Raw genomic sequence first — 27,915 nt, 5'->3', positions numbered from 1 at the left:
GTTTGGGATAGCACCTGCAGCAAAGGCTCTTTTACATTACTCACGGCTTCTGCAGGATATTAGGGTCATAGATCCATGTGATAAAACGGTCGGCCAACATATTCATTTTCCTATGTGCCTCCCCATGCACACTAGAGATCTATGCAGCAGCTCTTCCTACAACACACAGAAGGCATCCCCTATTAATTCATTCCACTGATGCCTCTTCCTCTAGCCTTAGCATGAGTTTTAAATACAGAAGGCCTCAAGAGAACTCAGCTCAGAAGAATTTCTCAGTCAGATTATCATAGCAAGAATTTTACTCAACTACTTAACTGCAGCAAGACTCCAAAAGCCCAATAGCCACCCACAAAACAGGGGAATGTGGAAAAGCTCATTAGCTAAGAAGGAACATTTGGAGCCAATACAGCTTATAAATCCTTCAAGATTATTAACTGGGAAGCAGAAAAGTGTCAGGCATGCACAACAAATAGTGCAGTAAGTTTTAGTTCTAGTTCTTCAGACAGACAATTCTTGACCTGTCTAACTGCCATTACAGAGTACCAACCAACTCCTGCTCACCTCCTGTATTGATCACTTTGAAGATAAGGAAAAGAATGCTTCACACGCCCTAGCTCTTGCTCAGTTCATCTGAAATTACACAGCATGAACCAAAACTTCCTGAGAAGGAACTTCCTAAAACAATGCTGTACACCAGAGCAACCATGAGATATTTATGTCCTATTGTGCTTGAGAATGCTAGGTTACCTAGATATCCATTACTACTTCAGGGCTGAATCCTAAATGGTACTGAGCAGATTCAACTCCAAGATGGGATCAGTGGGAAGGGGCAGGGCTTTCAATAGCTTGTGCCTAAGGCTTCACTAAACCAAAACAAGGCTTAAAAAATGGCTTTGGCTGTCTTCCCCCATCCCCAAGGTAATTAAAACCAAACATATTTGAGACAACATGTTTCAATACTTACACTCCAGGACTAAGTCTACACTGGCATGATCTTATGCAAAAAACTCTTTAGCGCAAGAGTTCTTGTGTTAAAGTAGCTGTGCAAGTGAGCGTCTACACTGGCATATGCGTTTGCACAAGAGAATCCATGCCAGTGGAGACGCTCACTTGCACAAGAAAGCTCTGATGGCCATTTTAACCATAGAGCTTTCTTGCACAGCCCTGCAGGACAGCATATACACTGCTGCATTAGTCAATTTCTGTACTATTTTTTGCTATGACAAATGCAAATGTCAACAAATGTTACAAAGCACAGTCCTAGAGCAACTGTTCCAAGCAGGATTAAAGTTTGCTCAGCGTACCAACATGGACTCCTAAACAAAAGGGAAACTATCTGTACAGTCCTGTAAATCCATAGCTATCCATGGCTCATTTTTATAATTACAGATACACATTTTGTACCCACACAGAATAGGGATGTTAACATGTACTCAGTTAACTGATTGAGCCTACTTATCAGTTAACCCACACAGTTGCATGGAACCTCCAACCCACCTTTATACCAGAGACAGCAAAGGGGAAGGCAGGGGCCTCCTGAATTCCACCCATTCTGCTGCCTCTGATACAGGCATGTGGCTGGAGCTGCCTCTCGCAGGAGCCAGCTTTCAAGCTGGTCTCCTCGCTGGCTCCCCACACACTGTCTTTAATACAGAAGCAGCAGCACAGACAGTGGCGGGGGGGGGGGGGGAGGCACGCAGGAGCTTAAAAGCCAGCTTCCCACAAGCATCAGCTCTCACCTGCCCCCGCATGTAAACACGTAAGCACTAAAAATTTCAGCGGTTACATATTGTGACAGTTGTAACATCCCTAAGTTCTGCCTACGTGCAAAGGGCGGGAACGAGTGGGGGCGGGCGGGGGGGGGGGCGCTGCCACACACTCTGGCCTGAAGTGGTTCCCACCATACAGGGTTCACAGTGCAGTTGCAGCACCCGCCCCCCATACAAACCGTCCCAACGCCCGCGCCTCTGAGCAGCGTAAGAATCTCATTCAGCCCCTGCCTCCGCCTCCCGCTCAGGGAGGGCTGTTGCGGCGGTAGCACCAGACGCCCCTCCCCCAGTGTCAAGCCCTCAGCACTCTCTCCCCCGCGAGGCGGCCGGACCGGCTCTCCAGGTCTGCGCGGCGGGGCCGAGCGTCTAGCCCGGGGCCCACTCGGCCCCACTGCAGCAGCATAGCACGGAACGCAGCCCCCTCACGGTCTCTTTAAAAAAGTGTGTGGAGTGGCTTGGCCAATCAGGTGCTGTTCTTAACAAACCTTTGCAGCCCAGTGGCTTGTGGGCGAAGGCGGGGCTAGAAGGGCGGTATTAGCCACATCCCACAGAGCCGGGGCGGAGCCTGCGAGGGAATCTCGCGCTGAGTCGTAACGACAGATTCCGCGGCCGCAGATTGGCTGAGAAACCGCGAGGCAAGGTCAGCGCGATCTCGCTTCCATCCAGTTCTCGCGGGACTGGGGTTCCTTCCGGAAGTTGAAGCTGAGGTAGCCGGGACTGGAAGCCAGGGTGGCTAGCGAAGCGTGCGCGATCTCGTGAGCGCAGGTCAGTGACGGGGCTCGCGGCGGCGCGCGTGGGACAGGACGCGGGGAAGGGATCGGCCCGACGCGGGGTGGGGCCGCGCGGGGATGGATCGGAAGTGACTCGGCCCGACACGTGTCTCCGCGTGGGTGCCCGGGCCCAGAGTCCTTTCAGGCCTGCTCAGGGGTCCTGCCCGTGCGCGCGGCCCTCGCTGCCCTGCGCCAGGGCGCCTCGAGCTCACCCTCCTCTCCGCCTTCCTAGGAGCCGCGTGGGCCGGACATGGAGTACATGAAGGAGCCGGTGGCCCCCAGTCAGGGGAACATGTAAGTGACACGGGCCTGGCGCTGAGCCGGGGGATGGGTGGGGCCGAGAGGAATGAAGGGCTCGAGTAGGACTGGACCGAACCGCCCACAAGGCCCTTGACAAGTCTCAGAATTGCAGCCCTGTCAGTGCGTATCCGCCAAAAGGAGGGTCCAGTGGCACCTTAAAGATTAACAGTTTTATTTGGGCATCAGCTTTCACCTGCACAAACCCGCCTAGGTACACGAAACCCACTTCATGCCCAAATAAATCTTTGTCTTTCAGGTGCCACGTGACTCTTAGTTGTGTTGCAGATCTCCGGTGAGGCCCTGGGCAGATCCTTGGAATCCATAGCTGGGTGGGGAGAGCAGTAAATTTAAACTCGAACCTCTCTGAAAATCCCTGCTGAGATACTCTGTGGAGAAGGGCCACTGAGTCGGGAATCCTTTCCCAGCACAGCCATTACAGCCCTCACCTTCTGATGGGCTAAAGATGGCTTGGCCTTTGGTCACTTCACACCCTGGAGGGATGTGGGTCTTCATTTCCACACTAAGTGCACAGTGACAGAATGCTTTGCAATGTTCAGGCTGGCAGTAGGCCTCTCTCCTATCCCAATATTTTTCTTTGCCTTTATATCTCTCAGTCCTCCAAGTTCATTGCCCATTTTTATTTATTAATTCTGCTTTATTTACTCAAGCCTGTGCTGTCAGTGTGGTATTCCAATCCTACCAAATCCTGCGAACATGTGCGTGGCATGTTTACGAAAGCAGGTGGATATCACAGAAGGAATCCCCAAACAAGTCACTGTTCACTTCTGCAAACAGTGTGAGAGGTATAGTACAATTTTACTATAAGTTTTAAGCCAATATGTTACTAGAATGTTGAATTCATGATATTTTCATTAATAAAAGTGTAACCCCCTTTTTCCTCTCCAGATTACTCGGGAAAAGGTCACACTCACAGGTGTGCTTGGGTGCCTGATGGCTTTAACATAAAAGAAGATCCTTATTACCCCAGTGGTGATGTTGTTTAGTTGGGGAAACCCTATCCACCCCCTTGCTGCATATACAATGGCAGTGCTTTCACCTGGCTGGCTCTGTACACACTTAATGGTGTGCGTTGGGAGCCTCCAGGAATAAAATTATTCCAGCAATAATCTGGATCTGACTCCAGGACAATTATAAATAATATACATCTAATTAAAATGAACACACCTTTACTCAACAACTTAAAGAAACAGGGTTTAACAGATTAACAGTGAATAATATCAGTTAAAGTACACAGAAGTAATAGGAACTTATCTAGCTGGCATTTGCACTGCCACCATTTACCCCACCCCAGAGTGTACACTCCTCTGGACTCCGAGTCAGACACTTGCTTGCATGGGCACACTTGAAGATCTGCAGCTGTAGTGGAGGTTCTCTGTAGGTTGTGTGTGTGAGTGTGTTAGTCCAAGCTATGCAGCCAGCTGCAAACTTCCTCTTCCACTGGAGCAGGTTCCACCAAATGCCAGCAGCTCTGGTTCACTGGGCTGGCCACTCTGTCTCTCTTTGGACCCAGAGTTAGTCTATATCTCTGAGGTCTGCCCCAGGCAGCACTTTCCCAAAGAGCCCATTTACTTACAGCATCCTTCTGTGTGCTGGTTGTAGTGTAGTCCTTCTGAGCCACAGGCACAGCCAGAGTCTCTCCCCTCTAGGGCAATCATCTGCCCCAGAAGCAGCCTGCTAGATCCAAGTCCCAAAGGCTCTCAGTTCCAGTCTGTGGCTGCAACATAACAGTTCCTCCACAGAAGCCTGGCTCCTTTTGTCCCAAAATGGAGAGCCACCAGACTGCTGCGACCCTCTTTCTACATGGAGAGCCTCAGACAAAACTTCCTTACTGGTTTCCTCAAGGGCTCCTGGGAATTGTAGTCCCTAAAGCTAGATTGTGGCACACAGCAGCCTCCCAGGAAAAAAGTCAGGCACCTTTAGTAAGGGGACTACATTAGCAATGGTTGGAAATGCCAAAATTTATACTCATAGACTGCAAATGTCTGAAATGGCCTTCTTTGCCATTTCTTTTCTTTAAAATAATATTTTATTTTATTTTTCTTTTGCTCAATTAAAATATTACTGATGGGGTGATGTGGAACCATATGTAGAAAAAAAGTAGGTTGCTTAAGTAGTTTCTAAAGGGAAAATTTCAAAACTGTACCTCTGAAGTATATGGATCTTAATGTTTCATTATGGAAGCACCAGTTTTGGGTTTATGGTAAACATTTTGTTTTACAAGACCTAATAATGTTTGAAATAAACACCGATATTTGAATAATTTAAATAGTTGAAAGTTTTCTGTCATCTCAGATATCTTCAGCCTCCAGCAACTTGGGTGCAGTGTGCCTTAGAATCGAGAGAACTTCTTACCTTGTGTCTTAAAAAAATCAAAGCATCACTTAGTAAGGTAAGTCACAGATTGCATTTGCACTGTTTAAAGTAAGATCTCATTGACCAACTCTACAGACTTCAGATTATTCTAGATAATCACATTTACCTCTGCCCTCTATCATTTCATTTATGTTAAAAATGGAGTGTGAAATCTTGACCTCGTCGAAGTCAGTGTCTTCCATCGACTTCAGTGAGGTGAGGATTTTACCCAGAGTTTGGAGACTGACTTTGACTAGCTAGAACTGGCAAACAACACGTCCCTAAAAGAAAGCATTTAGTTAGCAAAATGAAATTCTGTTATTGAACCAAACAGATATATTTGACAGCCATGTTAGTGTTAGATCTAGCTTGTCAAACATTTCTGTTCAGACCACAGGGCAGCAAGCGCTCAGGTTGTCTGCCTGCCGTGGCTCCACACCACTTACAGAAGCAACTGACTGCTCCTGGCATGTCTGTGCACTGCCCTGACAGGCTTTCAAAGTAGCTCTGTGAGCTTCCCCCTCTTCCCCTCATCTTCACACTCCCAGTGGCTGGAAACTGGGGGGTGGGGGAAGGTAGTGCTTGCAGGTGCAGTGCTGTACACGGAGACCCTCTGTACCCTTCCCCTAAACATCTGGAACCATGGCAGGCAAGTTATCTGCCTGAGCACCGTGCTACACTATGGCCCAGGAGCAACTTGTGTTAAGTGCCTCCCAGCCAGATTCTGCACCTCCTGCCCCCTCCCACACCTTTTCTGCATCTAAACTTTCTCCCAAAGTCCACACCCCTCACTCTCTCCTGCACCCTAACACTGCAGGAGCCTGGAGCTCCTCCTGCATCCAAACTCCATCCTAGACCCTGCATCCCCTCCATTAATATAGTAAAAATGTGCAACCCATGATGATTTACCAACATTTGTGGAGTAGACCTCCTGCAAAAATTATTGTTCTCCCCATGTCTTGTGCCATCACATCACAATATGAATTAGGAAATATACCACTTGTTTTTTAAACTCCATTTTATTTACTTTAGTTAAATAATTTCAGTAAGACTTTTTTCATTGTTTTTTAAGTAATTGGCAGTTTGTGAAAACTTGCAGTTAAAGCACAAATGGCTGTAATAGAACTTTTGTTTCCATGGTTTTAGGCAGATGGAATCTTTTCAGTGTAGTTATGTGAAGATGTATAATATTGATTGTTTGTTACATAGTTAAACATGTATCTTAGGAGTCTTCCAGTTCTCAAAGGCTGATGATATACTGTGTAACTCATTACCTGATGGTTGTGTTCTTAATGGTTAAGCTTGTATGCTTTAAACATGCATAAACTTAAAAAACAACAAATAGTCTGGTAGCACTTTGAAGACTAATAAAACATGTAGATGGTATCATGAGCTTTCGTGGGCACAGCCCACAAAACTGCATGCTACCATCTACATGTTTTGTTAGTCTTCAAAGTGCTACCAGACTATTAGTCTGTAACAGAAAAAACAGCAAACTTGGCTACCTTTCTGAAACTTTTAAACATGCATGTTAGAGTGTGGAAAGTTATCAACTCCAGAATAATGATGCAACTTCTATGTTTGTCTCTATTGACAGGTGCGACTGATTGAAGCAGGCTTTGTTTGGACTGAACCCCATTCCAGGAGACTTAAAATAAAGCTCACTGTACAAAAAGAGGTAATTGAGATCCATTGCGCTTCCTGTAGGTTCTTTTCTAAACTTAGTTTTAGGAGACACATAGAGTAGCTTTGTACAGAAAGGAAATTCTCTCTTAGCTGGTGTATGCGAAGCTCTCTCCAGAGGTATTGGCTTATCTTGGAAGAAGACGCTGATTTCACTCTACCTACACTGTTCCACAAATGGAACGATATTAATAATGGCCTGAGGAAGGCATTTTACTTTCTTGTCTTCAGGGAGGAAAAATAATCACATGCAGTCAGAGAAGTTCATGACAGAGTCAACTGTAAAAAAAACTGCCTACTTGTTCAGAAGTTGATTTATTTTAAACACATTAAAATATGTATGTCTCTTCATTTTCTGAGTAATTATTTAGAAAATTGAACTCTATGTAAAACTATGACATTTATTTTCCATGGATAGTACTGCCAACCTCCATGTATAGCATAACAATGACTATTATGGTTGATCTTGCTATACTAGTTACTTTGGAGTATAATATAGCTAATTTTGGTTGAATTTTTGCATCAGTGGTATAAACGATAAAATGGCAACATCTTCAGCCAGAAGAAAGAAATTTGATTTGATCTTAAATTTACATTTGATTTTTCAGGTGATGAATGGAGCAATCCTTCAACAAGTGTTTGTGGTGGAGTATGTTGTTCAGCCACAAATGTGTGATGACTGTCATAGAGTTGAAGCTAAAGATTTCTGGAAAGCAGTGGTTCAAGTCAGACAAAAGGTAAAAACAAGACTAATGTTTTTCAGTGTCTGTTTAGTTCAGTAGCTTGTCAGATGATCAATATTGAATGCCTTCTTTTGGAGACTAAACTTCTCACAATGCAGCTTGCCAATTCAGGAATATTACAGTCTACAAAAATAAGCTAGAAATCTTTCCCTTGCCCCAGCCAGTGTGTTCTCTGAGTCATGAACATTAATAGCCCATAGATGTTCTAGTCACATTAAAGTAACTGCAGATGCTTCACTGGCCTCTTTATGCTGGTTTGTACCCCCTCTTGGTGGTGGTCTGTTTTTTTTTTTTTTTTTTTTTTTTGGTTTTTTTAAACAAAGCAGTCGGTGTTAGGAACTCTTAATCTCCTCTTCTACAAAATACTTAAGCCTTTGCTTTCCAGTGAACCACAAGCCAATATCAATAGCTGGGAAAGGGGTATCATATATAGCTAAACACATTTCTTGATCTATATCATTGACTTAAATAGTCACATGCCAGGCAATATGCAGTGTTGACGTGTTTGGATGGAGGGCTGGGGACTATAGAAGAAGCATATAGAAGCACACAGAAATGACACTCCCATAAGGAAAGGAGGCAGAAAACTGCTCCTCTGTTTCCAGTAGTGATATTAGGTACTATGTAATAGAATAGTTTTGTAAACGCATCAAATTTTAGCAGTTACATGACTATTCAATAGTCCCTGGGGGTGGGGCCGGCAGCCAGTGTGCTCCTAGCTCCACTCCTAGGAGCCCCCTGCCATTCCATGCTACTGCCTTTCTATCACAGGCAGCATCATGAGATGGCAATGGGAGCCGGTTTAAAAACTGGCTTCCCGTGCAGACCGGCAGCTGCCCTGCCCTGCACTGCTGCCTTTGACACAGAGGCAGCAGCCCCTGTTAGTGGGGAGGTCAGATCTGCCCACGGATAGGGACTGCTGCTACGGAGCAGTCTTTGTCTGCTGTGGGAGAAAGCTCGCTGTGGATAGAGGCTGCTCTGTGGGATGTCGGAGTAGACTCTGTTCACGGGGAGCTCAGGCCAACCATGGACAGAGACTGCTCTATGGCAGCCTCCCCTCTTCCCCATGTGCTGCTGCCTCTGATAGAAGCAGCAGTACGGGGAGTGGGGAGGACAGCACTGTAGAGCTGGCATGCGTTGAGAGATGGCTTAAAAGCCGGCTATTGGAGGCAGCAGCGCCAGTGGGGTGGGAAGGTGGATGTGGTGCTTGTGGGGAGCCAGTTTAAAAGCTTGCTCCCGTTCCTGTTTCCCGCTGTTGCCTCTGATACAAAGGCAGCAAGGGGGTGGGGAGGGAGGGAATGTGTGTAGATGAGCCCAGGCTTATTGGTTAATTATGTAGTTGTCCACACATTGACATCCCTAATTTCCAGCTCACCTGGCCTTGAGAAGGGATGTTTGCTGGCCTAAAAGGGTGAGCATCAGAACTTTAAGTGAACATGAGCCATTAATTCCATGCATATATAGCTTATTGCACACACAATATGTTTAAGGATCATTCTGAAAATTGCAACTTCAAGACATCATTTAGGAAATACCAGAATTTCCTAAATTCTGTCTAAAAAATACCATATGCTCTAAAGTGAGGTGCCACCACATCTTTTCAAAGAAAAGATCACCAGAGTTTCTTTACTGTTACAGAACTATGGTTTTTTTTTTTTCCTTGTCAGTTTTTGAAATGACTTAACCTTTTTCGCTAAAATTAAAAACATTAAAAAAAAAAAAAAAAAACCAGCCAAAGACAGGTTCTTGGCAAGGAGGGTTCAGACTAAGCAGTAAAGATCAGCAAGCAGCTAAAAACAAGATCTTACAATGGGAAGCGATGGGCAGCCTTAATAATAGGTGCTTCTAGCGCCATCTATAATATAGTAATATTGAAATATTTTTCTTATTCTCCTGCCTCCTGCTAAAATTAGCTGATTTCATTGTAAAGGCAGGGGTTTTTTTCTGTTACAGGTTGTCATGCATTCTTCTTTTTTGCTTTTCTTAAACTTCACTGCAACTCAGTTGTCTTGTGGAGAGCCATTAATTCTTAATTAAAAAACATTTATTTCTAGCTATCTTGGTTACAAAGGTGATCTTCTAAACATACAAATATATAATTGATGCTGTCTTGCCAAGTCCTACCAATATATAATGCTTCTGTAGAGGATTTTTCTTTGCTTTATGTAAACAGTTTAAAATCTTGTAAGAATAGAAAATGTTTCATTAAATTGGGACCTGATATAATTTTTAATAAACGTTTTCAGATTTTTTTTTCCTTCTTGAAAATAATGTATAGGACACGTACATACTAGAAAAATTGCTAAGACTTATTAACTACATTTGTGATTATTTCACTTTTTTTGTTTTTTACCCCCAATATTTTGCTTTTACCAACAGCCAGCTTCAGTCACTCTGCCACTTGGACACTAATGGGTATGTCTACGCTGAGGTTGGAACTCAACTTTCTAACCTAGGTGTAGACACGCACTAGCTCCACTCAGGCTAGCATGCTAATTAATAGCAGTGTAAATATTTTGTCATGAGTATAATCCTGTCACTCGAGTACGTATCTGGAGAGAAGAGGGTAGGAAATGCCTGTCTTGTATTCAGCCAGGTAGCCAATACCTATTCACATGGTAGCATTTATGTCTATCCGTCTGACAGGCACCCTCCCAGCTACAGTGTAGTAGACATACAAGCTATGCAGTGTTTGACAAGGAGTCGGGGGGGGAGGGCGCGAAGGGGCGTGCTGAGCCCACCACGGACAGGGGCTGCCTCTGCCAAATGATCAAAGCAGGCCCTTCTTGTGGAGGGCACCGCAGGGCTGGAGCAGTTCCCTGCCCACGGCAGACGAGCAGCTGCTCCAGTCCCTACCATTAACCAGAACCAGTAAGCCTCCCCTGTAAAGGGCAAGGATAACTGGTTAACCATTCACACCCATAATTTGAATCAGGATAATTATTTCTTCTTATTTAGGATCTGTTTTGTTTTTTTATGAATATTACAGAAGCAAGAAATAAGAGTAAATAAGAGAGCAGTTTAAAAGAAACAGAGGAAACATAAATAGAACAGTTGCCTGCACTCTTACATATATGTATGGTGTATTTTCAGTAGTTCTCTTGTAGTAATGATAAATACTTTGTTCAGTGTCTAAGCTTAATCAGGACATACCACACTAATACCAACCCTGGTACCTTCCCTTGCAACAAACCCCGTTGCCAGCTTTGTCCACATATTCATTCTGCTGATACCATTATTGGACCTAACCAAGTGAGTTATAAGATCAAGAACACATATTCCTGCGCATCCAGAAATATAATCTATGCTATCATGTGCCGAAAGTGTCCGTCTGCTATGTACATTGGACAAACATCTCAGACACTTCGCCAAAGGATTAATGCCCACAAAACAGATATCAGACAAGATCACAAAGAGAAAACAGTTTCTTGCCACTTTAACCAGAAAGGACACTCTCTAAATGACTTAGCCACCTGCATTCTGCTACAAAGACCTTTTACATCTGCACTTGAAAGGGAATCCTCTGAACTGTCATTCATGTTAAAATTCGACACTTGCCAACAAGGACTTAACAAGAATTTGAACTATCTCACCCATTACCAAGACAGTTACCCCAATTATCACCTGTAATACCATTAACTCACAAACATCCCACTCTCCCTACCTTTAATATCATCAATTCACAGACACTTACCTTCCTTCCTCCCCCCCCCCCCCCCCCCCCCGCATCCCCCTTCTGTTCTGCAATGTGATTTGTCCTTTTCATATTTGTTCATTTTTTTAATTGTATCCTTTGGTATATATGGTTGTGACTACTTTCTTCCACTATTTGATCTGAGGAAGTGGGTCTGGCCCACAAAAGCTCATCATCTAATAAACCATCTTGTTAGTCTTTAAAGTGCTACATTGTCCTGCATTTTGCTTAAGCTTAATCAGTTTCCCTGCCTGTAATTTTGGGATAATAATACTGATTTTCTTTTGCAGATGACTTGAAGATTGTTAAATTTTCATAATCTAATCTGTATTTGACTTTTTAATTTTAGACTCTGCACAAAAAGACTTTCTACTACTTGGAACAATTGATTTTAAAGCACAAGCTTCATCAAAATACTCTTCGGATCAAAGAGATTCATGGTAAGTGAAGCATCTTACCAATAATCTTTATAGAAAATGACTGAAGGAATCGGAATTGGAAGGCTTTGTCAAGCCTGAAAAAAATAGTACTAGCATTCTGTTTTTGTGCTCAATGCTTACTTGGATACCTAATTTTGAATAATATAGCCCTTTGTTTTTCAGTGAAAACCAATATATTGTACTTTAAATAGGTATCTTCATGTAGCTGTATTTTCTTTAAGATGGCCTGGATTTCTATTATGGGTCAAAGCAACACGCCCAGAAGATGGTAGACTTTCTCCAGTGTACAGTTCCTTCCAGGTATTTTGCCATAATTTATCATATTCTAATTCATATTCTCAGGAGCTGTTTGAAAATTACTGTAATGATCCTTTATCCATATGCAAAGTGCAGAACCAGCAGTTCTCTGTAGTAATTACAAAAGACTCATCCCACATAAGTTCCCAGTTTTTTCCTCAGCTGAGACATCATGGAATGAACTCTTTTGTCTATTGTCCTGTATCCCATATTATTTCTATTGTTCTTATGATATAAAACCATATCTTTGCAGATCTTTTTCTACTTAACGATATTTTATTCAGATACAGAAGATAATTAAATCTGTTTATTTCTTATGCTTCATTTTGCTCCTTTAAAGTTTTATTTATGTTTTTCAGATCAAAATCATCCCAGCGTTTGATTTCTCATGATATTCATAGCAATGCCTACAATTACAAAAGCACTTTTTCAGTGGAGATTGTTCCAATATGCAAGGTAGCTTTCCTCTTTTAAAAAATAAGGGATACAATATTACCAAATTACTATGGCTGTAGTTCACTAGTAATTTTTTTATGAAGATTGTGATTAGAGATGTCAGTGTGCAGTCTACTTCATGATTAACCAATAAGCCTGGGTTAATCCCACTGATTTTGCCCCTCCCCCCCACCTCCCCACTGCTGCCTCTGATAGAGGGGGGTAAATGGGAGCTGGTACACTTGGGAAGCGACTTTCAAACCAGCTCCCTGCGCATATCTACTCCTGTGGAGCCTCCTGCACAGCCTCTTTATCAGAGGCAGCGGGAGATGGCAGACAAAAACCAGCTCCAGCCTGCCCCCCCCCCACGTGTACACTCTAACCGCTTGAAATTTTAGCAGTTACGCATTTACACAAATACCTAATAGTTAACATTCCTAATTTTGATGAGGCAGGATTTTTTTAAATGGGCTCTTTTAAGATAAACACTTTCCTATGGAACAAAGTACTCAACAAGCACTTAATTAACTGGAGAGTATTTTAAAAAGTGTGCTCACAATCATTTTGGAAAGGAGAGACTGCTTGTTTCCCATACTCTGCCTGAAATCCATACTAATTGTTAGCCCAATGTGCAGTGCAACCATAAAGTTACATAAAAAAAAAACCAATTGACCTCAAAGTTTATATGCCAGAGTTCATCCCATGAAACTTGACTAAAAAGTTTGGTGCACAATTCTGTGAAGTGTTTGAGAGAGATGATGGCTTAAGAATTACATCCAAAGATCTTCCAAAATGAGTTTTTGGCTCATATCACTGAAACATATTTACCATCAGAATACCACCTATGTTTTGTATTGTTTAACATGTGAAATGTGTTTTGCTGGCTATAGAGACCATTCTGGTATAGTTAGCTCTCACTTGCACTCATAAGTGTTTTGTCATAAATGCATATTCCACTACACTCCACATATACCCGTGCACTATGTATTCATTTGCACTTCTTCCATATTGAAAGTTTGCTTGACCCAAATGAAGATAATTGTTAGCTATGATAGTGGGTATTAGGATGTCATGTGGGTTTCTCTCAGTCCCAGTTTTACAGTAGCAGGAGAAGCAAAATATATACAAAACACAAAATTCTGGGCAATTAAAAAATATAACTGCATCCAAGTATGAAAAGTTTTTCAGGGCTGAAATACTGTCTTTATGTGTTTTATACTGAGCCTAGCACAGTGGGGCTTAAATGAGATTTTGATTAGGGCCTTTGGGCACTACTACAATATTTATGTTAAAAGAGGGAGAGAGAACCTGTATTTTAGACAGCTTACCTGAAAATATTTTCACTGTTTATAGCCTAGTCATTTAAATAGTGAAGAAAAAATATTGCTTCTCACAAGTTTGAGCCCTGCTCAATATATACTATAGTTAAATAGTGTAAAACATCTTTATCTTTTGAGCATTTTTGCTAATTTAAGAGACACAGATCTAGACTACTGACTTCTTATCTGTACTTTACACCCTGAGAATAATTAATGTTAATCTCTGAAAAAGTAAAGAATGATCTTTCGAGAAACTTCAAAAACAGAATATGGTATAACCTCATCTTTCCTCAAGTGTACAGAATTATTCAAAACTTTCTAAGTAGGGGAATCATGCAAGGTACACTATGCTGATAGACATTCAACTGAAGGTTGAGAAAGTGGTTCTGCACTGTAACTAAAAAAGCTCTTACCAAGTGCCCTCCATGGGAACATAAGAAACTCCATTATCTACCACACCCTATTGTAGACGTTTTCATCCCCCAAGTTGGTTTTTTTTTGTAGCATCTATATTGAATGGTGATAGTGGTTTTATTCTCAAACTTAATTTAAGGACTTGTTTTAAAAAAGTTTTAGTACTCTGTTAAAAATCTGAATATTAAAAACAAGAAAATGTATGCAATTTTGTCTCTTGGTACACAGGACAATGTTGTATGTCTGTCTCCAAAACTGGCACAGAGCCTTGGGAACATGCACCAGATTTGTGTATGCATCAGAGTAACAAGTACCATTCACCTCCTTGATCCCAATACTCTGCAGAGTAAGTTGTTTTCCTGATACACAATATCTTATGCTTCAGACATTAACTTTTAAAGACTAAATCAGTCTTCTCGCTGCCAAACACGTTATCGGCAAACTAAGTAATTAATCTCTTGGCCCCTGAATTCTCTACTTTTGTTATTTTGCAGTGTCATATAAGGCTTGTTTACTGTTTTAGATCTCCGAGCCATCCCTGATGCAGTTAGTTAGGAGGCAGTCAGGATTTACTGCTGAGATGTCCTCACAGGTCTCTGACTCCACTGATGATGATAACCAGAAGGCTGCTTGTGAATGTGTGCTCAGTGACGTGTGCTGTGTCGACTTGTGCACTTAGTCTCCACAGCAGACCCCAGAGAGCCCCTGAAGACCACAAACCAGATAAGGATCTAAGGTGGCCGGTCAGATATATTATTAAGCAAAGTATAGCAATAGTTATCAGTGGATTCTACTGAACCACTATGCAGATGTACCCCCTAATGACTCAGTGGGAAATTTCCACTGCCCCTTAGATTATATAAAGGCCACTTTAAATACAGGTACTAACAACTTATACATCACTGTTGATGTTGTCAGGTTGCCACCCTTTGATGCTACTTAGATACCACCTATTGCCCTGTACCTCGAGGAATGATTAGATCATCTGTCTGTCATGCTGTCATTTTAGACCCTTTCCTGAACGTGGGTCTGTATCAGGAGTATGTACCGAGGTCTTTTTTAAATGAGCTGGTAGTACCATGTGCTTTCCATTTATGATCAGTACCAATTACTGTTCTACACCTTGGCCTATTACCAATTAGCATTTTGCACTCTCAGCCCTGTTCATGCCAAGTTCTGTGAGCAGGGGCCCGCCTCGTGCTCACAGCTTAACTTTGCTTTGTTAGCCATGTTTTGTCCATTGTTAGCTAGGCCTCAAACCAGGCCTGTGCTACATAGGCTTTTATTTTAAGCCTTTATCTTACTACACTTGATAATTAAATTGAAGCTTATATTGACAAAAAAGTGCTTTTTGTGGGTTTAGCTTATATCAGAACAAACTGTCTACATTAGGGTTATTGCCATTACAGGTGTGTCAGTTAAAAGTGATATGCTGGAAAAACTTAGATTTAAGGCCTTAGGTGGGGTTTTTTTTTGTTGTTTTTTTAAATCATAGGGATATTCCTTTAAAATTAAGGAGCTATAGAGTGCTGTGTAACTTGTGACTCAGGTCCGCACTAGGAGCACTTTGTGGAAATAGCAACATCAGAATATTTTACCAGCAAAGCATTTCTCTTGTGAATGCAGCTTATACCAACAAAATTCAGAGTCTTTCCTTTTCATATTTCAATTTTCGCTTCCTCTCCTAACAATAAATGATAGTGGCAAAAGCACAGTATTGCCGGAGTAATTTAATTTATACTAAGGACTCTTGTCAATCAGGTTGCACCCTGATTTTGATAATCCTACACCAGCAGAAGTTTATAATGTACACCTGGCCTCAATGCATCTACTCTGCTGAAATGTAAAATCACTGATCATTTGGCAGTTGTCTTGTTGTGTGACTTAGTAATACATATTTTGTATGTTGAGTCTGAAAGCAGTTTTCCTTTGCGCATGAATGTCTGTATTTGCTCTTTCAGTTGCTGACATTGATGGAAACACTTACTGGCGTCACCCTTTCAATAGTTTGTTCCATCCAAAGCAGTTGGAGGAGTTCATTGTAATAGATATCACCAGAGTCCAAGCAGGAAAACTAGGTGCAGGTGCAGGAATGAAATCAAAAAAAGTAAGTTTATTTGCCTTATTTAAAATTTTTGAAACCTGGTTCCTTGTCTGGAATTCTGTTTTGTCTCACTCCATTTTACAAAGCAAGTTGCATTTTTCCAAATATTTCTGGCTGTTAGCTGGTGAACAGGAAGGTGCAATCTATCATTTCTATTGGAATTGCATACACTTCACTTGAATTCCCTTTTCAAAAATAATTCTGTTTCAGGTGAAGTTAAAATTTGATTTTGTTATAAACTTTTTACTCTTAGGCACAATTTTTTTCAGTCCAGCATTTAAAACTAAATTAACTGAATTTGAACAATCTTCACAAATATACCACCTGAATTCCTGGGTCAAATTAGTACTAGGGACAAGTCAGAAGTCCACTCACCCCTCTTACTAGTTTTTACAGATCTTGTAGCAGTTCTTTCTTAGTAACACAAGAATGTGGCTTGACTCGTCTGTGCTATTTAGAGACTTCTATGTAATAATGTCTAACTGTTGCTTTGCTGGTCAAAGTAGTTGTATTTCCTTACCAAACAATATTAGCTTAGTCCAGAAACCCTCTTTGGTACATACATTAGTGAAAACAACCCTTGTAATCGTATTTATAGGAGGAAAGCTATATGGGGGCTGTGAAAAAAAATCGGGTGGGTGGGTTTATCCTCAGTTTTAAAAAAAAGCAATCATTAAGGAGGAGAAAATGGATACAGAAAAATCCAGTATTTGTGATGCAATGTGAAATGCACAATTAAAACACTTCTGTGCAATGTAGCATAAGCAAATAAAGCCATCTGTATTTCATTACAAAAATGTTTTTCCATTTCTCAAGCACACTCTTGCTGAAGCCTGGGTACAGAAAACCTCTGAGATGAATACAGATCATCAGTATTTCTGTCGCACTCATTTGGGGCACCTTCTAAATCCTGGAGACCTCGTCTTGGGGTTTGTATTGCTATTTGATATTTTCAATCAGTGTTTGATGGCCGGAAACAGATTCTACAGGTTAGTAAAATCTCAACTTCCTGAAACAGTGACCCCATAGTTGCAGAGTATGCGGGACAGAACAGATCTTGTAATTTTGTCATTGTAGGAAAAGGTTTAGGGTTATTAGGAAGAGAGGTTTTTCTATTTTTGACATGTCCATCTTAACCAAACATTTGAAAAATTGCACCTTTGGACTCGCTCCTGCTGCCTGTGCATGTTTGGAAATTAATCTAATTCGTTTTCTCTCTCTCACTCACACTCACACACGGTTTGCACTGAAGAGCTAGCACATCTGTTGGAAGTTGCTCTGGATTTGACTCAGGTTCATGTTTTACCTACAGAATGGTGAACTTAAATTGTGGTATTAAAAATAAGGGTGGAGAAAAGGCCTTTGGCTATGGTCAGGAAGGTGTCTTTGGTTACCTCAATGAGAAACATCTCAATGGTATAAAGTATCAGAGGGGTAGCCGTGTTAGTCTGAATCTGCAAAAGCGGCGAGGAGTCCTGTGGCACCTTATAGACTAACTGAAGTGTATATTCAATGATATAGAGGGACAAAAGTCAGATTGGAATGGGGTCATTCAGCTAGCGGTCAGTCATTCCAGTGAGTGTGTAGAGTGCACATCTGACATACATGGACTGCTTGGATGTGGAGAGGCTTGGCAGGGATTTAAAATGTCAAGGTAGTGACTTGGTCTTTGAACAAGTCATATTGGAGTGTGTGAGAAGTCAGGAAGAGATGGAAACAGCAGAACAGGTTGAAGGCTTTGCTCTGTAGCTTGATAGCATGTAATGTACTTGATCAGTTAATGGATACTGGGAGAGTATATAAATGATGTATCTTAGAATGTGACGAGTTTAACTTGTTTAATGAGGATGCCTAGTAGCATGGATTTTCTTCCCTGTTGTGTATCATGTCTTTCTGAAAGTATTGTATCTTTGTATGAACTATAAAATTGTAATTACACTGTGTGTCGTCTTGGAAGTATAAAACATGAAAGGTTAAGTACTCGTGTTATTAAGTGTGTGTTTTAAAATATTCCTTTCAGATTTGACTTGGCCAATTGTAACCTCAATGACGAATTTGCAAATAAGATGAACCCACAAAATGTTCCTGATGTGGTAAGATCCTGGAGTCTCCATTCTTGTAGGGAAGTTTGTTTCCTGTGCTTTATTAAAGATGAGATGGTATGATCTATGAAATGTATGTTGTAGGCCTCACCTAAAAATATGGGGAAATGGAAGTATTAGCACAAGCATCCTAGTCAAATTCCAGTTTCAGAAATTATATTCTAGCTGTTTACATTTTCCCTGATGTGTATCAGAATGAAATCAAGTCAACACATTAAGAATGTTAAATAGCAGTTAGGTGGCTAATCAAGTAGTCGTTGGAACTTCCATTGACTGCTCGATTTGTCAATAAGAGGAGTTCACTATGCTCCACTTTTTAAATGTAGTAGGAACCACTAGGCTCTTACTACATTTAAAAAGCAGAGGTGCAGTAGTCTGGGACCAGGTACACGCCCAGACAGTTGAGTTCCAGCTTGCTGATACAGAGGCAGCAAGCAGGGGGGGAAACAACTAAGTTGAGTAGTGACTTAACTATCCGATAAGCCCTAAGCTTACTGGGTAGCTGATTAGTCGCTTAAATCCTTAAAACACATGCCCTAGAACAAACAGGAATTAGTTCAGGAAGGTTCTGTGGCCTGTTATGCAGGAGGTCAAATTAGATGATCACAATTGTCCCTTCTTGTTTTGAGTCTGTAAGATCCATTTCCTTCCCTGAAATTTGTGACCTATCTGTGCTATGAAAACACTGTACTGTTCTTCCTGTACACATGAAGCTAGGAATGGACTCAGAGTCGTTAGTATGACAAGCGCTATTTTTATATTGTGAGAACTGACTCAGTCCTATATTCACAGATGAGGTACTGCTTTCTTGTGACCAATTATTATCTTGTAGAATTCATAACAATATAATTCCATGGTTCAAAGATCCGCAGGCTTTAAGGTCACACAGGATCATCATGTTCATCTAATGCAATGGTGGGCAGCAGCCCGTAAGACATTTTGTTTACCATTTCTTATGCATAAGTGTGGCCAGATTCTGCTGGTTTCTGTCCATGTTGGTTTTTTCATATTGGTATTACTAAAGTGACACACATGTAAATCAAGGGTACGAAGTGAGATGATGTTGATTGCACTCAGCATTGACTGTGAGAGCTGTGCACTCCCTCTTCATCCACTCAAAGGCCTGCTATGGTTCAGTGGGCAAATCCACACAGTCTAAGTACGCAAACACTGTTAGCAAAACTACTCTATCCTGGGAAATCATCTTGTGGCCCACTGAGATGAAGAAGGGCCGGGCCCCTCATGAAGCCCACTCACTAGCCTAGTTTGCCTATCGCTGATCTAGTGAATCACATATTACTTCAGTTCATATCATAGACATAAATTCAGACTCCAAATATTTTTAAAGAATGTCCCTGTTTTACAGAAAGCTTGTCTAACATGGTATCTTTTGTGTAGGTGTTAATAAAGAAGAGTTATGACCGTACTAAACGACAGCGTCGCAGGAACTGGAAACTGAAAGCACTGGAAAGGGACAGAGAAGGCATGGATACAGATGATGAAAGGTTGGTTTCTGCTCAATAACGTTTTCCTCACTCCTCCCCTTGAACCCTTTGTGTAGGGTCTAGTAATGGTAGCATTTCTTAATCTCTTCTGAGCATGAACTAGATTCAGTACCAATTAGCAGAGCTCCAGGGTATCCAGAGTAAGTGGAGTCACCCACCACTCCTCTCCTTTTTCAACACAGGCAGGTACAAGTGGCACTGCATTAGGAGAGTGCATGCTCACTGTATTAGGATAGTTGATCAGGTCTGGTCTCCCGGCGTTCTTCCCTGCTCCCTACTGCAAAGGCACAATTTAGCTCTGAATGCTTAGAGTGAAATCTCATCCCTCTTTGACAGCCATTACTAAAGGACAGAGTTACACAGTATAAACAGTGACTTCAAAGACTTAAAAATAAAAGCTGGAATGATTTGAGTAGGGTCACTGACCACCTGTCTGTGGGGCAACCAATTATACATTAAGTTGTCTGAAGAGATATCTGCAAGGCAGAAAAAGTATTTGTCATTGGTATGTTCAACTGTAAATTATGACAGCTGACTAACATAAATGACTGGAAAATGGAAGCAAAATATTAGAGTTAAATTGGATGTAAAAGCTACTGAATAATAGTGACGTACTATAACTATACATTACACAAAGAGTGACTTATAAATGCTGCTCAATCTTAGATTACTTAGGAATTTCCTGTTACTGCCTTTACGGTTGACAGGTCCTTTGTCCCAGAATCAGGCTCAGTATTTTAATTATTCTATGATTGGGAATCCTGATGTACACAGTTACAACACTTACACTCTAGGAACTCTTATATATTTACAAATATAGTTTAATATTACACTTAGCACAGTCACAAACACCACAGCTTCACAAGATAGAGACTGCACATCTATGTTTCCGTTCCATAATACTCACGCCATTCCTTCTAGAGCAACCTGAGGCATTAGTCGTCGTCTTCCTCATCACCTTTGCATTCCCCATAATCACTAGTGGCCATCATTCTGACAACCTCGCAAGGATGTCTTCTACGGTTCCACCTCTATAAACCAGAGCTCTCTGGTCTGGCAACCTCCGTGGTGTGGCAGGACCACAGATGTTCTAGGATGAGAGCGTCCCAGTGCTGTGGGAGTGGTGGAGCCAGGAAGCTGGGTGTGCAGCTCAGTTGGGCTACGGGCAGGGGGGAGGAGGCAGGGAAGCCTGCTTGGGGGGCAGGGCAGCAGTTGGAGCCAGCAGGGCAGGGGTATAGATAAAATCTCTGATCTGGGACCAGTCAGGTCCCGAGGATGCCAGACCAGGGAGATCCAGTCTGTACTGCCTCTAGGCTGGGAGATGCACTTTTATAGTATGTTACATTTGATACATATTGAGTAGGGGACATTTCCTTTTCTCCTTGCTTATGTTTCTTCCCCTTATTAATGGTAAAGTGTCTTTTTCCTATAAGTTAGGATGTCATTGATCTCAACTTCTCATATATGTCAATTCATTACCAGTGGTCCTTTTGTAGTTATCATATTTGTTGTTTCTGTCCTACCCATTATTCAGTCCGATCTTAACCAGTTATTTCAGGTTTTTCCAAGCAATGATGTACCTGCTACATTTGAGGGTATTCATGGAAGCCCCGATGCAATTGAAGGTTGCTTTATCTAGGTCAGGCATGTCCAAAGTCCGGCCCGCGGGCCAATTGCGGCCCGTGTTCTGGTTTAATACGGCCCCACAGGTAATTTGGCAATATCTATCTTTTTTGGCCCCCAACGAATCCATATGTATTGAGATGAATACATTGTAAAATCTCAGTTAATGTCAGTTGGTCTAAATCAGTTATAAATATATTTGGACACAACATGTATACTTGGTGTTATGTTCCTGTTCATATTTTTTTAACTTAAAAGTTGACAAACAACCTTTATTACCAATAATATGTAATGTACTTTACAATGTTCCTAACATATATTTCAGCTTCCTGGATTTTTTTTTCATCTGGCCTTCAGATATGAAAGGCAGAGTGATTTAACACCTGTTTAGATTTGTCATCCATGTGACGAAATGAAAAGTATGCCGTTTGCAATAAACTTTGCATGAAATAGTTAATTTGCATTTAATTTTAATGGTTCAAAGAATGTCAGGCAAAATGGTCGGCCCTCACGCATGTTCACTTCATCAAATCTGGCCCTCTTTGAAAAAAGTTTGGACACCCCTGATCTAGGTGAAAGGCCTTGAATATATGTGCATTGATTTTGCTATCTGGATGAAAGGTCACAGGGTATGGCCTATAAGTCCATTGTTTTACATCCACATTGCCAATATAAATCTACTATAACTTTATTATAATAAACATCATTAAAACCACAGGAAATAATAAATTATATATATAAGCAAGCAGGTTAGCCCTATAGGCTACACAAAAAGGGGATGTTACAAGAGCTTGTGTCTAAGGAAGCAAATTCTGTAATCATTTCTTCATGCACGATGCTTTCCGGGCCTTGAGGGGAGCAAAGAAGTGAGATGTAGAGCAGTTACTGAATTGCTGACCGCATGCCCAAGAAATAAATAAGTGCCTTAAATCCATGCAAGTAGCAAGGTTGTGGTCAGTGAGGGCATGGCTAAACTACATTCCTCTGTTGAAAGAGGAATGTAAATGAGGCAAATTGAAAGTGCAAATGAAGCGCAGATTTAAATATTCCATGCTTCATTTGCATATTTGTGTCTGAGCACTTTTTCGAAAGTGAAAGCATAGTATAGACGTGGCCCTTTCGGGGGGGGGGACCCTTTTTCGAAAACCAGTACACCTCATTTTTTCAGGAGTATGGGTTCTTTCGAAAAGGGGGGGAGGGTCAAATAACTGTCTAGGCTGCATTTTCAAAAAAAAAAAAAACCTTTTTTGAAAAAGCGCTCGGCCACAAATATGCAAATGAAATGTGCGATATTTAAATCTGCACTTCATTTGCCCTTTCGATTTGCCTCATTTACATTCCTCTTTCGAAAGAGGAATGTAGTCTAGACATAGCCAGAGTTACACCTACCCTTCTTCCCCAATCCTAAAGTTGTTTGTCTTTAACGTATTCAGGTATCTTGGGATATGAGGGATGGAGCTAGGACTCTGCTATTTGTGCACTGATTATCACAGAACCTATAGAAATATAAGCAAATTTTTTAATATGTAATATGTGTTTGAAGCACATAGCTGCAGCTTTTATAAAGTGTAAGTATTCTCAGTGTATAATGAAAAAAGAGTACTTATTAATGTCAGGAATTATCTGAGAGTGTCTCTCTCCTCCATTCCTATGAGAGTTTAGCCTGTAGTAGTGTTTGACCTATCAGAATGGTCCTAACTAGTTACCTGGCATGACTGAGTTTAGATTCCATGGGGCTGTTAGCCTGCCAGACTCCAGCGTTTGCATAAGTTTAAAGGAAAAGAGATGGGGTAATGTATTCAGCTGAGTGTGTTGCTTTTTAGGCAGTACCAGGACTTCCTTGAAGATCTTGAAGAAGACGAGGCTATTAGAAAAAATGTCAATATTTATAAAGGTAAATCTTCCTCAACAGTGTAACCACACACAACACTTGTGACTCGAATTTTAGTTTAGCTTCTGGTAATTGAGAAGGATTTGAATGCTCAGGGTAAAGTGATACACACTTAAAAGAATGCATATTACTTAGTTATAACATCAGTAGATATTTTTCAGTCTTTGATTACTGTGTGTTCATGTTTGTATCTGCAGTGAAAGTAGGATTGGAAGTCTAATTTGGGAGGGGGAACTCTATTGTGAGAAGGTTTGGTCTATAATGCACCCATATTTGCCAAATACAGCCATGAGAGCTTTCTCATTGGTCTCTATTTAGTCCACCAATGAACCATTTCCCAGGATCATCTGCTTCAACCATTTTGATTCTAGTAGGACCCCACAAATCCACAGCCTTGGTGTAGTGCCAAACAGCCCGGGCTGTGGATTCATCGGCTCCTAACAGAATCAAAAAGGTTGAAGAGGATCATCCTGGGAAACTGTTCATTAGTGGACTGAATACAGAGACAAATGAGAGCGCTCTCCAGGGCGGAAGGGCATAACAAGTGGGATTCCACAGAGGTATGTTGAAGATTTGGAACAGAACCAATCCCAACAATAATTTACATATTGGCAGAGGATATGCTTATTAAGTTTGCAGATACCACCAAGCTGGGAGAAGTTGCAACTGTTTTGGAGGATAGGGTCATAATTCAAAATCCGGACAAACTAGAGAAATGGTTTGAAGCAAATAGGATAAAGTTTAATAAGAACAAATGCAAAGTACTTCACAGAATGGGAAGCAGTTGTCTAGGAAAGAGTACTACAGAAAGGGATCTAGGGGTCATAGTGGATCACAAGCTAAATATTTATCAGTGTGACACTGTTGTGAGCAAGACATGAGAGATCATTCTTTTGATCTACTCTGCACTGATTAGGCCTCAGCTGGAGTAGTGTGTCCAGTTCTGGGTACCACATTTCAAGAAATGTAGAGAAATTTGAGAAGGTCCTGAGAAGAGCAATAAAAATGATTTAAAGTCTAGGAAACATGAGCTATGAAGGAAGACAAAGAATTGGGCTTGTTTAATTTAGAAAAGAGAAGACAGAGGGGACATGATACCAGTTTTCAAGGATCTAAAAGGGTGTTACACGGAGGAAGGAGAAAAATTGTTCTCCTTGGCCTCTGACAATGGGACAAGAAGCAGTGGGCTTAAATTGCAGCAAAGGAGGTTTAGGTTGGACATTAGGAAAAAATTCAGGGTGGTTAAACACTGGAATCAATTACCTAGGGAGGATGATGCTTGTTCCTGCTATGAGGGCAGGGGACTGGACTTGATGATTTTTCAAGGTCCCTTCGAGTTCTAGTATTCTGTAATGCAGAAGCCTGCATGAAAGTGACACACGTAGTGATGTAATAGCTTTAAGGAATGACATTTCTTGGAGATGTTTCCTTATTAGGTTTTTCTTTAATTCCATAGATTCAAAAATTCCAGTGGAGAGTGACACAGATGATGAAGATGCTCCACGAATCAGTCTGACTGACATGTTAGAGGATCTCCACATATCCCAGGATGCAACTGGGGGGGAAGGTTCTGATATGATGACAGAATAAGGATATGCATTAGTTAATGCACTCAGTTTCTCGAGAGTATAACTCATGTGAACTGTTAAACTAATTGTAGCTATTCATGTAGTCTCATGAATATGGAAGGCTATGCATAAAAACCTATTTTACCCATAAATAAGATTGTGTTACACAAAACTGCTGATGGGGATCAGAATCGGTAAAATTAAAACTCACGATGAATGTCACAATGTAAGACCTGCATATTCTTGATATTCTCATGCTGCTTTCTCTCTAACTTCTGCAATGTGAATGCAAGCATCAGGTGAATCCACAGGATTGTTTTGAAGTTAAGATGCAAGATGAGTCAAGAGCAAAGGGTTCTGTTCTTGACTGTCAGATGTTCTGTAGCTTTCTCTCCTGTAAAAGTCATTTATCTTCTTCACAGGAGTTATTAGGCTAGATATGCTTGAAAAGTACATTGAGGTTCTTGAGTAAAAGATGTTGAATAAATTTGTACTACAAACAATATTTCTGATAAATACAAGTACACAGGTTGTTCCTCTAATATACAAGTGTATGCCTGTAGAGCCCTCTCACTCGCAATGCTTGCCACCCTTACTCATTGCAGGATATACTGCACTATTCTAATTGCCAATATCAGTGCGTACATTTAACATGAATAAATGTCCAATATACATTTGAAATCATTAGAATTCTGAACCTCTTAGTAATTCAATATGTTAAAACAATTAAATAACAGCTGACAATAATAGCTTAAGTTTTCACTCCAAAGGGAGCACTGTCAAGATATGTAATTTTGGGGTAGCAGACTTAAATATTGACATTCTTCAGTTTTTGTTTTATTGCAGAAGGGTTGGTGGAAAAGAAGTTTTACTGAATTGCATGAGAGCTTTCATGTTTAACAGATGTATAATTTTATTGACTAGAAAGGATAAACACAAACAATGCAGCAAATTAGTCTTACTTTTTTTTTTTTTTAATTCCCTCTTTTCTCAGAGAGGGGGCACCAATCATCCACAGTCCTATTACTAACCACACCTCAAGCAAAGGGGAGGCTGGGGATGCATAGTGGAGCATAAGACTGCTCCAGTAGCACTTCCCCCAGGGCTGGGCTCAGCCCCCTATTTGGTGTTAAGACCTTCTCACCCTTGCCACAAGAGGGAAGTGGTCAGGGCGAACGCAAGTGGTGCTGCAACAAAATCTACCCTGCACTGCCTAGTTCTTCAAACCCCCAGCTCTCAGGCCTCCCCTCTACACTGAGACTATGACTCACTCTTTAGAAAAATCTCTGGGGAAAATAATAGAAAAATTGACGTGTGACCTTTTGTGCCCACCAGAATAAATGTATAGTGCTAGCCATGGCAGTACAGGGTGAGCATTGGTCCACTAGAATAACATGAGAACAATAACTCCATTTATACAGTGTCACTCAGGGAAGAATAATGTCTGAGCTTGTCAATAAAGGTAAAGTTCTGATCTCTGTGAAACCCTGGCATGCATTCCGCCACTGCATCCCATGTTCTTGTCCACGAATCTGCTTTTATGGTTGGCCAGGGTTGCATAATGATGTAGTACCCCAGCCAATTATGTACTAGTGCTCCTTATAGAGGGCAGACTATTGGGCACATGAGCCCTGGCTCAGTTTTCTCTGAAAGCCAGCACTTATTTCAGGAATTGTTGCAATACCAACCACTTTAGGTACACTACAAACCTCCCACAATGATCTCCAGCCTTGTCTTGCCAACTCCAAATTGGTTGGCAACAGACCCATATCAGATGACTACTGTGACCATCTGACTCAACACAGTCTCCCTTATGCATGCTTGTAGGGCTGCTTCTTTATGTAACAAGGTTATAGAGCACTGCTAGAGATCCAGGTCCTTGTGAGCCCAGTCTCTGCTTGTAGCCCTGCTCCAGTAGTGCTGATCTACATAAAGGGAATACACAGCTATGGCAAGAGACATGAGCAGCATCCTGGGGAGTCATAGCTGTCATGCTGTGGCCCCCTCTGAAAGGTGCTTTCAACAGTTCAAATATTGCCACAAAAGCATCCACCAGTGTGTGTCAGACGCTCTGAGGCAGGACTCACCAAGTGAGCTGGAGAAGTTCTTCCACCAGGCTAGGCTCCATTTTGACAACTTTGGCTGCTGGAATTGTACAAATTCAAAAATGACTTAGTTGGATATAGCAGCTGGCTCCACTTCCACATAATTCATATAGCATGGCCAAATTCAAAAATCCCCTTGAACCAAGTACAAGAGTGTTTGTATCAAACATAGGTACTAGGTACTCTGGCAGATATGCTTCCACCAACAGCCTGTCACATCTGTCACATAGTACGGGCACATCAACACAGTTCAAAGGTATGGGTTTCTAATGCAACATGGATGCACAAGTGTAGGCTTGCAAAACACCAGGTCTACAAACACAAGTCCCACAGGCTACTTACTGTACAGTGTAGACATACCATAAGGGCTCAAATCAATTTTCTTGAGGTCAATGGGAGTCATGTTTTGATTCAAATGGAATTAGGCTCAATTGGCCTGGATGATTCTTCATAATTTTGTAACTTTATTTTTTAAAAAAAGACCCCGTGGCTCAGTATTCTCATTTGTACAGAAAACCTGCAGATTTGGCAGGTCTTTTTACGTAGCGGATTTGGCATTGTGTATAACTGCTGTTCTTAGATATGGTTGCTTATCATTGAGTATTTGTGTTACATTGAGCTGTTCTGCATCCAGTCCCAGGAACTTGTAAAAGTTTTCACTACATCAAGTAGCAGTAAAAAACCCCTCTGAAATGTTGAACATTTAAGTTTTATATACTTTATTCCAGCTCAGTAGTTCACTTCTAGTATCTACTAAATATTTTGAAGAGTGAGTTTTTG

At 41.4% G+C, this 27,915-nt stretch overlaps 2 protein-coding genes across 2 annotated transcripts in view; one reads left to right on the top strand and one right to left on the bottom strand.

Annotated features, from left to right (window-relative positions):
• The window catches only part of OTOL1 (otolin 1), a 124,194-nt gene extending 121,996 nt beyond the window's left edge, over nt 1-2,198 (bottom strand). The window contains exon 1 of the mRNA XM_075937856.1: nt 45-2,198. The gene's annotated coding sequence lies outside the window, so the exon portion shown is untranslated. The remainder of the gene's footprint in view (nt 1-44) is intronic.
• A 149-nt stretch (nt 2,199-2,347) lies between these two features.
• Nucleotides 2,348-27,605, top strand: NMD3 (NMD3 ribosome export adaptor). The gene is made up of 16 exons (XM_006123433.4): nt 2,348-2,534; nt 2,772-2,833; nt 3,508-3,642; nt 5,153-5,249; nt 6,810-6,890; nt 7,504-7,632; nt 11,682-11,772; nt 11,994-12,072; nt 12,429-12,525; nt 14,466-14,583; nt 16,199-16,344; nt 17,158-17,270; nt 18,362-18,434; nt 19,842-19,948; nt 23,395-23,465; nt 24,919-27,605. Exons 2-16 carry the CDS (start codon nt 2,790-2,792, stop codon nt 25,050-25,052), a joined length of 1,515 nt encoding a protein of 504 aa, XP_006123495.1. The 5' UTR covers nt 2,348-2,534; nt 2,772-2,789; the 3' UTR covers nt 25,053-27,605.
• Nucleotides 27,606-27,915: the final 310 nt, after the last annotated feature.

This window comes from Pelodiscus sinensis, chromosome 10 (assembly GCF_049634645.1).
Source record: "Pelodiscus sinensis isolate JC-2024 chromosome 10, ASM4963464v1, whole genome shotgun sequence".
NCBI lineage: Eukaryota > Metazoa > Chordata > Testudines > Trionychidae > Pelodiscus > Pelodiscus sinensis.
The sequence above is the reverse complement of the archived record's forward strand: the minus strand, read 5'-3'. Positions and strand labels throughout refer to the sequence as shown.

What these genes read in the sequence shown, in the direction of transcription:
- NMD3 (XM_006123433.4), top strand. Translation starts at nt 2,790, where the DNA reads ATGGAGTACATGAAGGAGCCGGTGGCCCCCAGTCAGGGGAACAT. An exon ending in TGATCCCAATACTCTGCAGA is followed by an intron (nt 14,584 to 16,198) that starts GTAAGTTGTTTT and finishes TTGCTCTTTCAG; the next exon opens with TTGCTGACATTGATGGAAAC. An exon ending in CACAAAATGTTCCTGATGTG is followed by an intron (nt 18,435 to 19,841) that starts GTAAGATCCTGG and finishes TCTTTTGTGTAG; the next exon opens with GTGTTAATAAAGAAGAGTTA.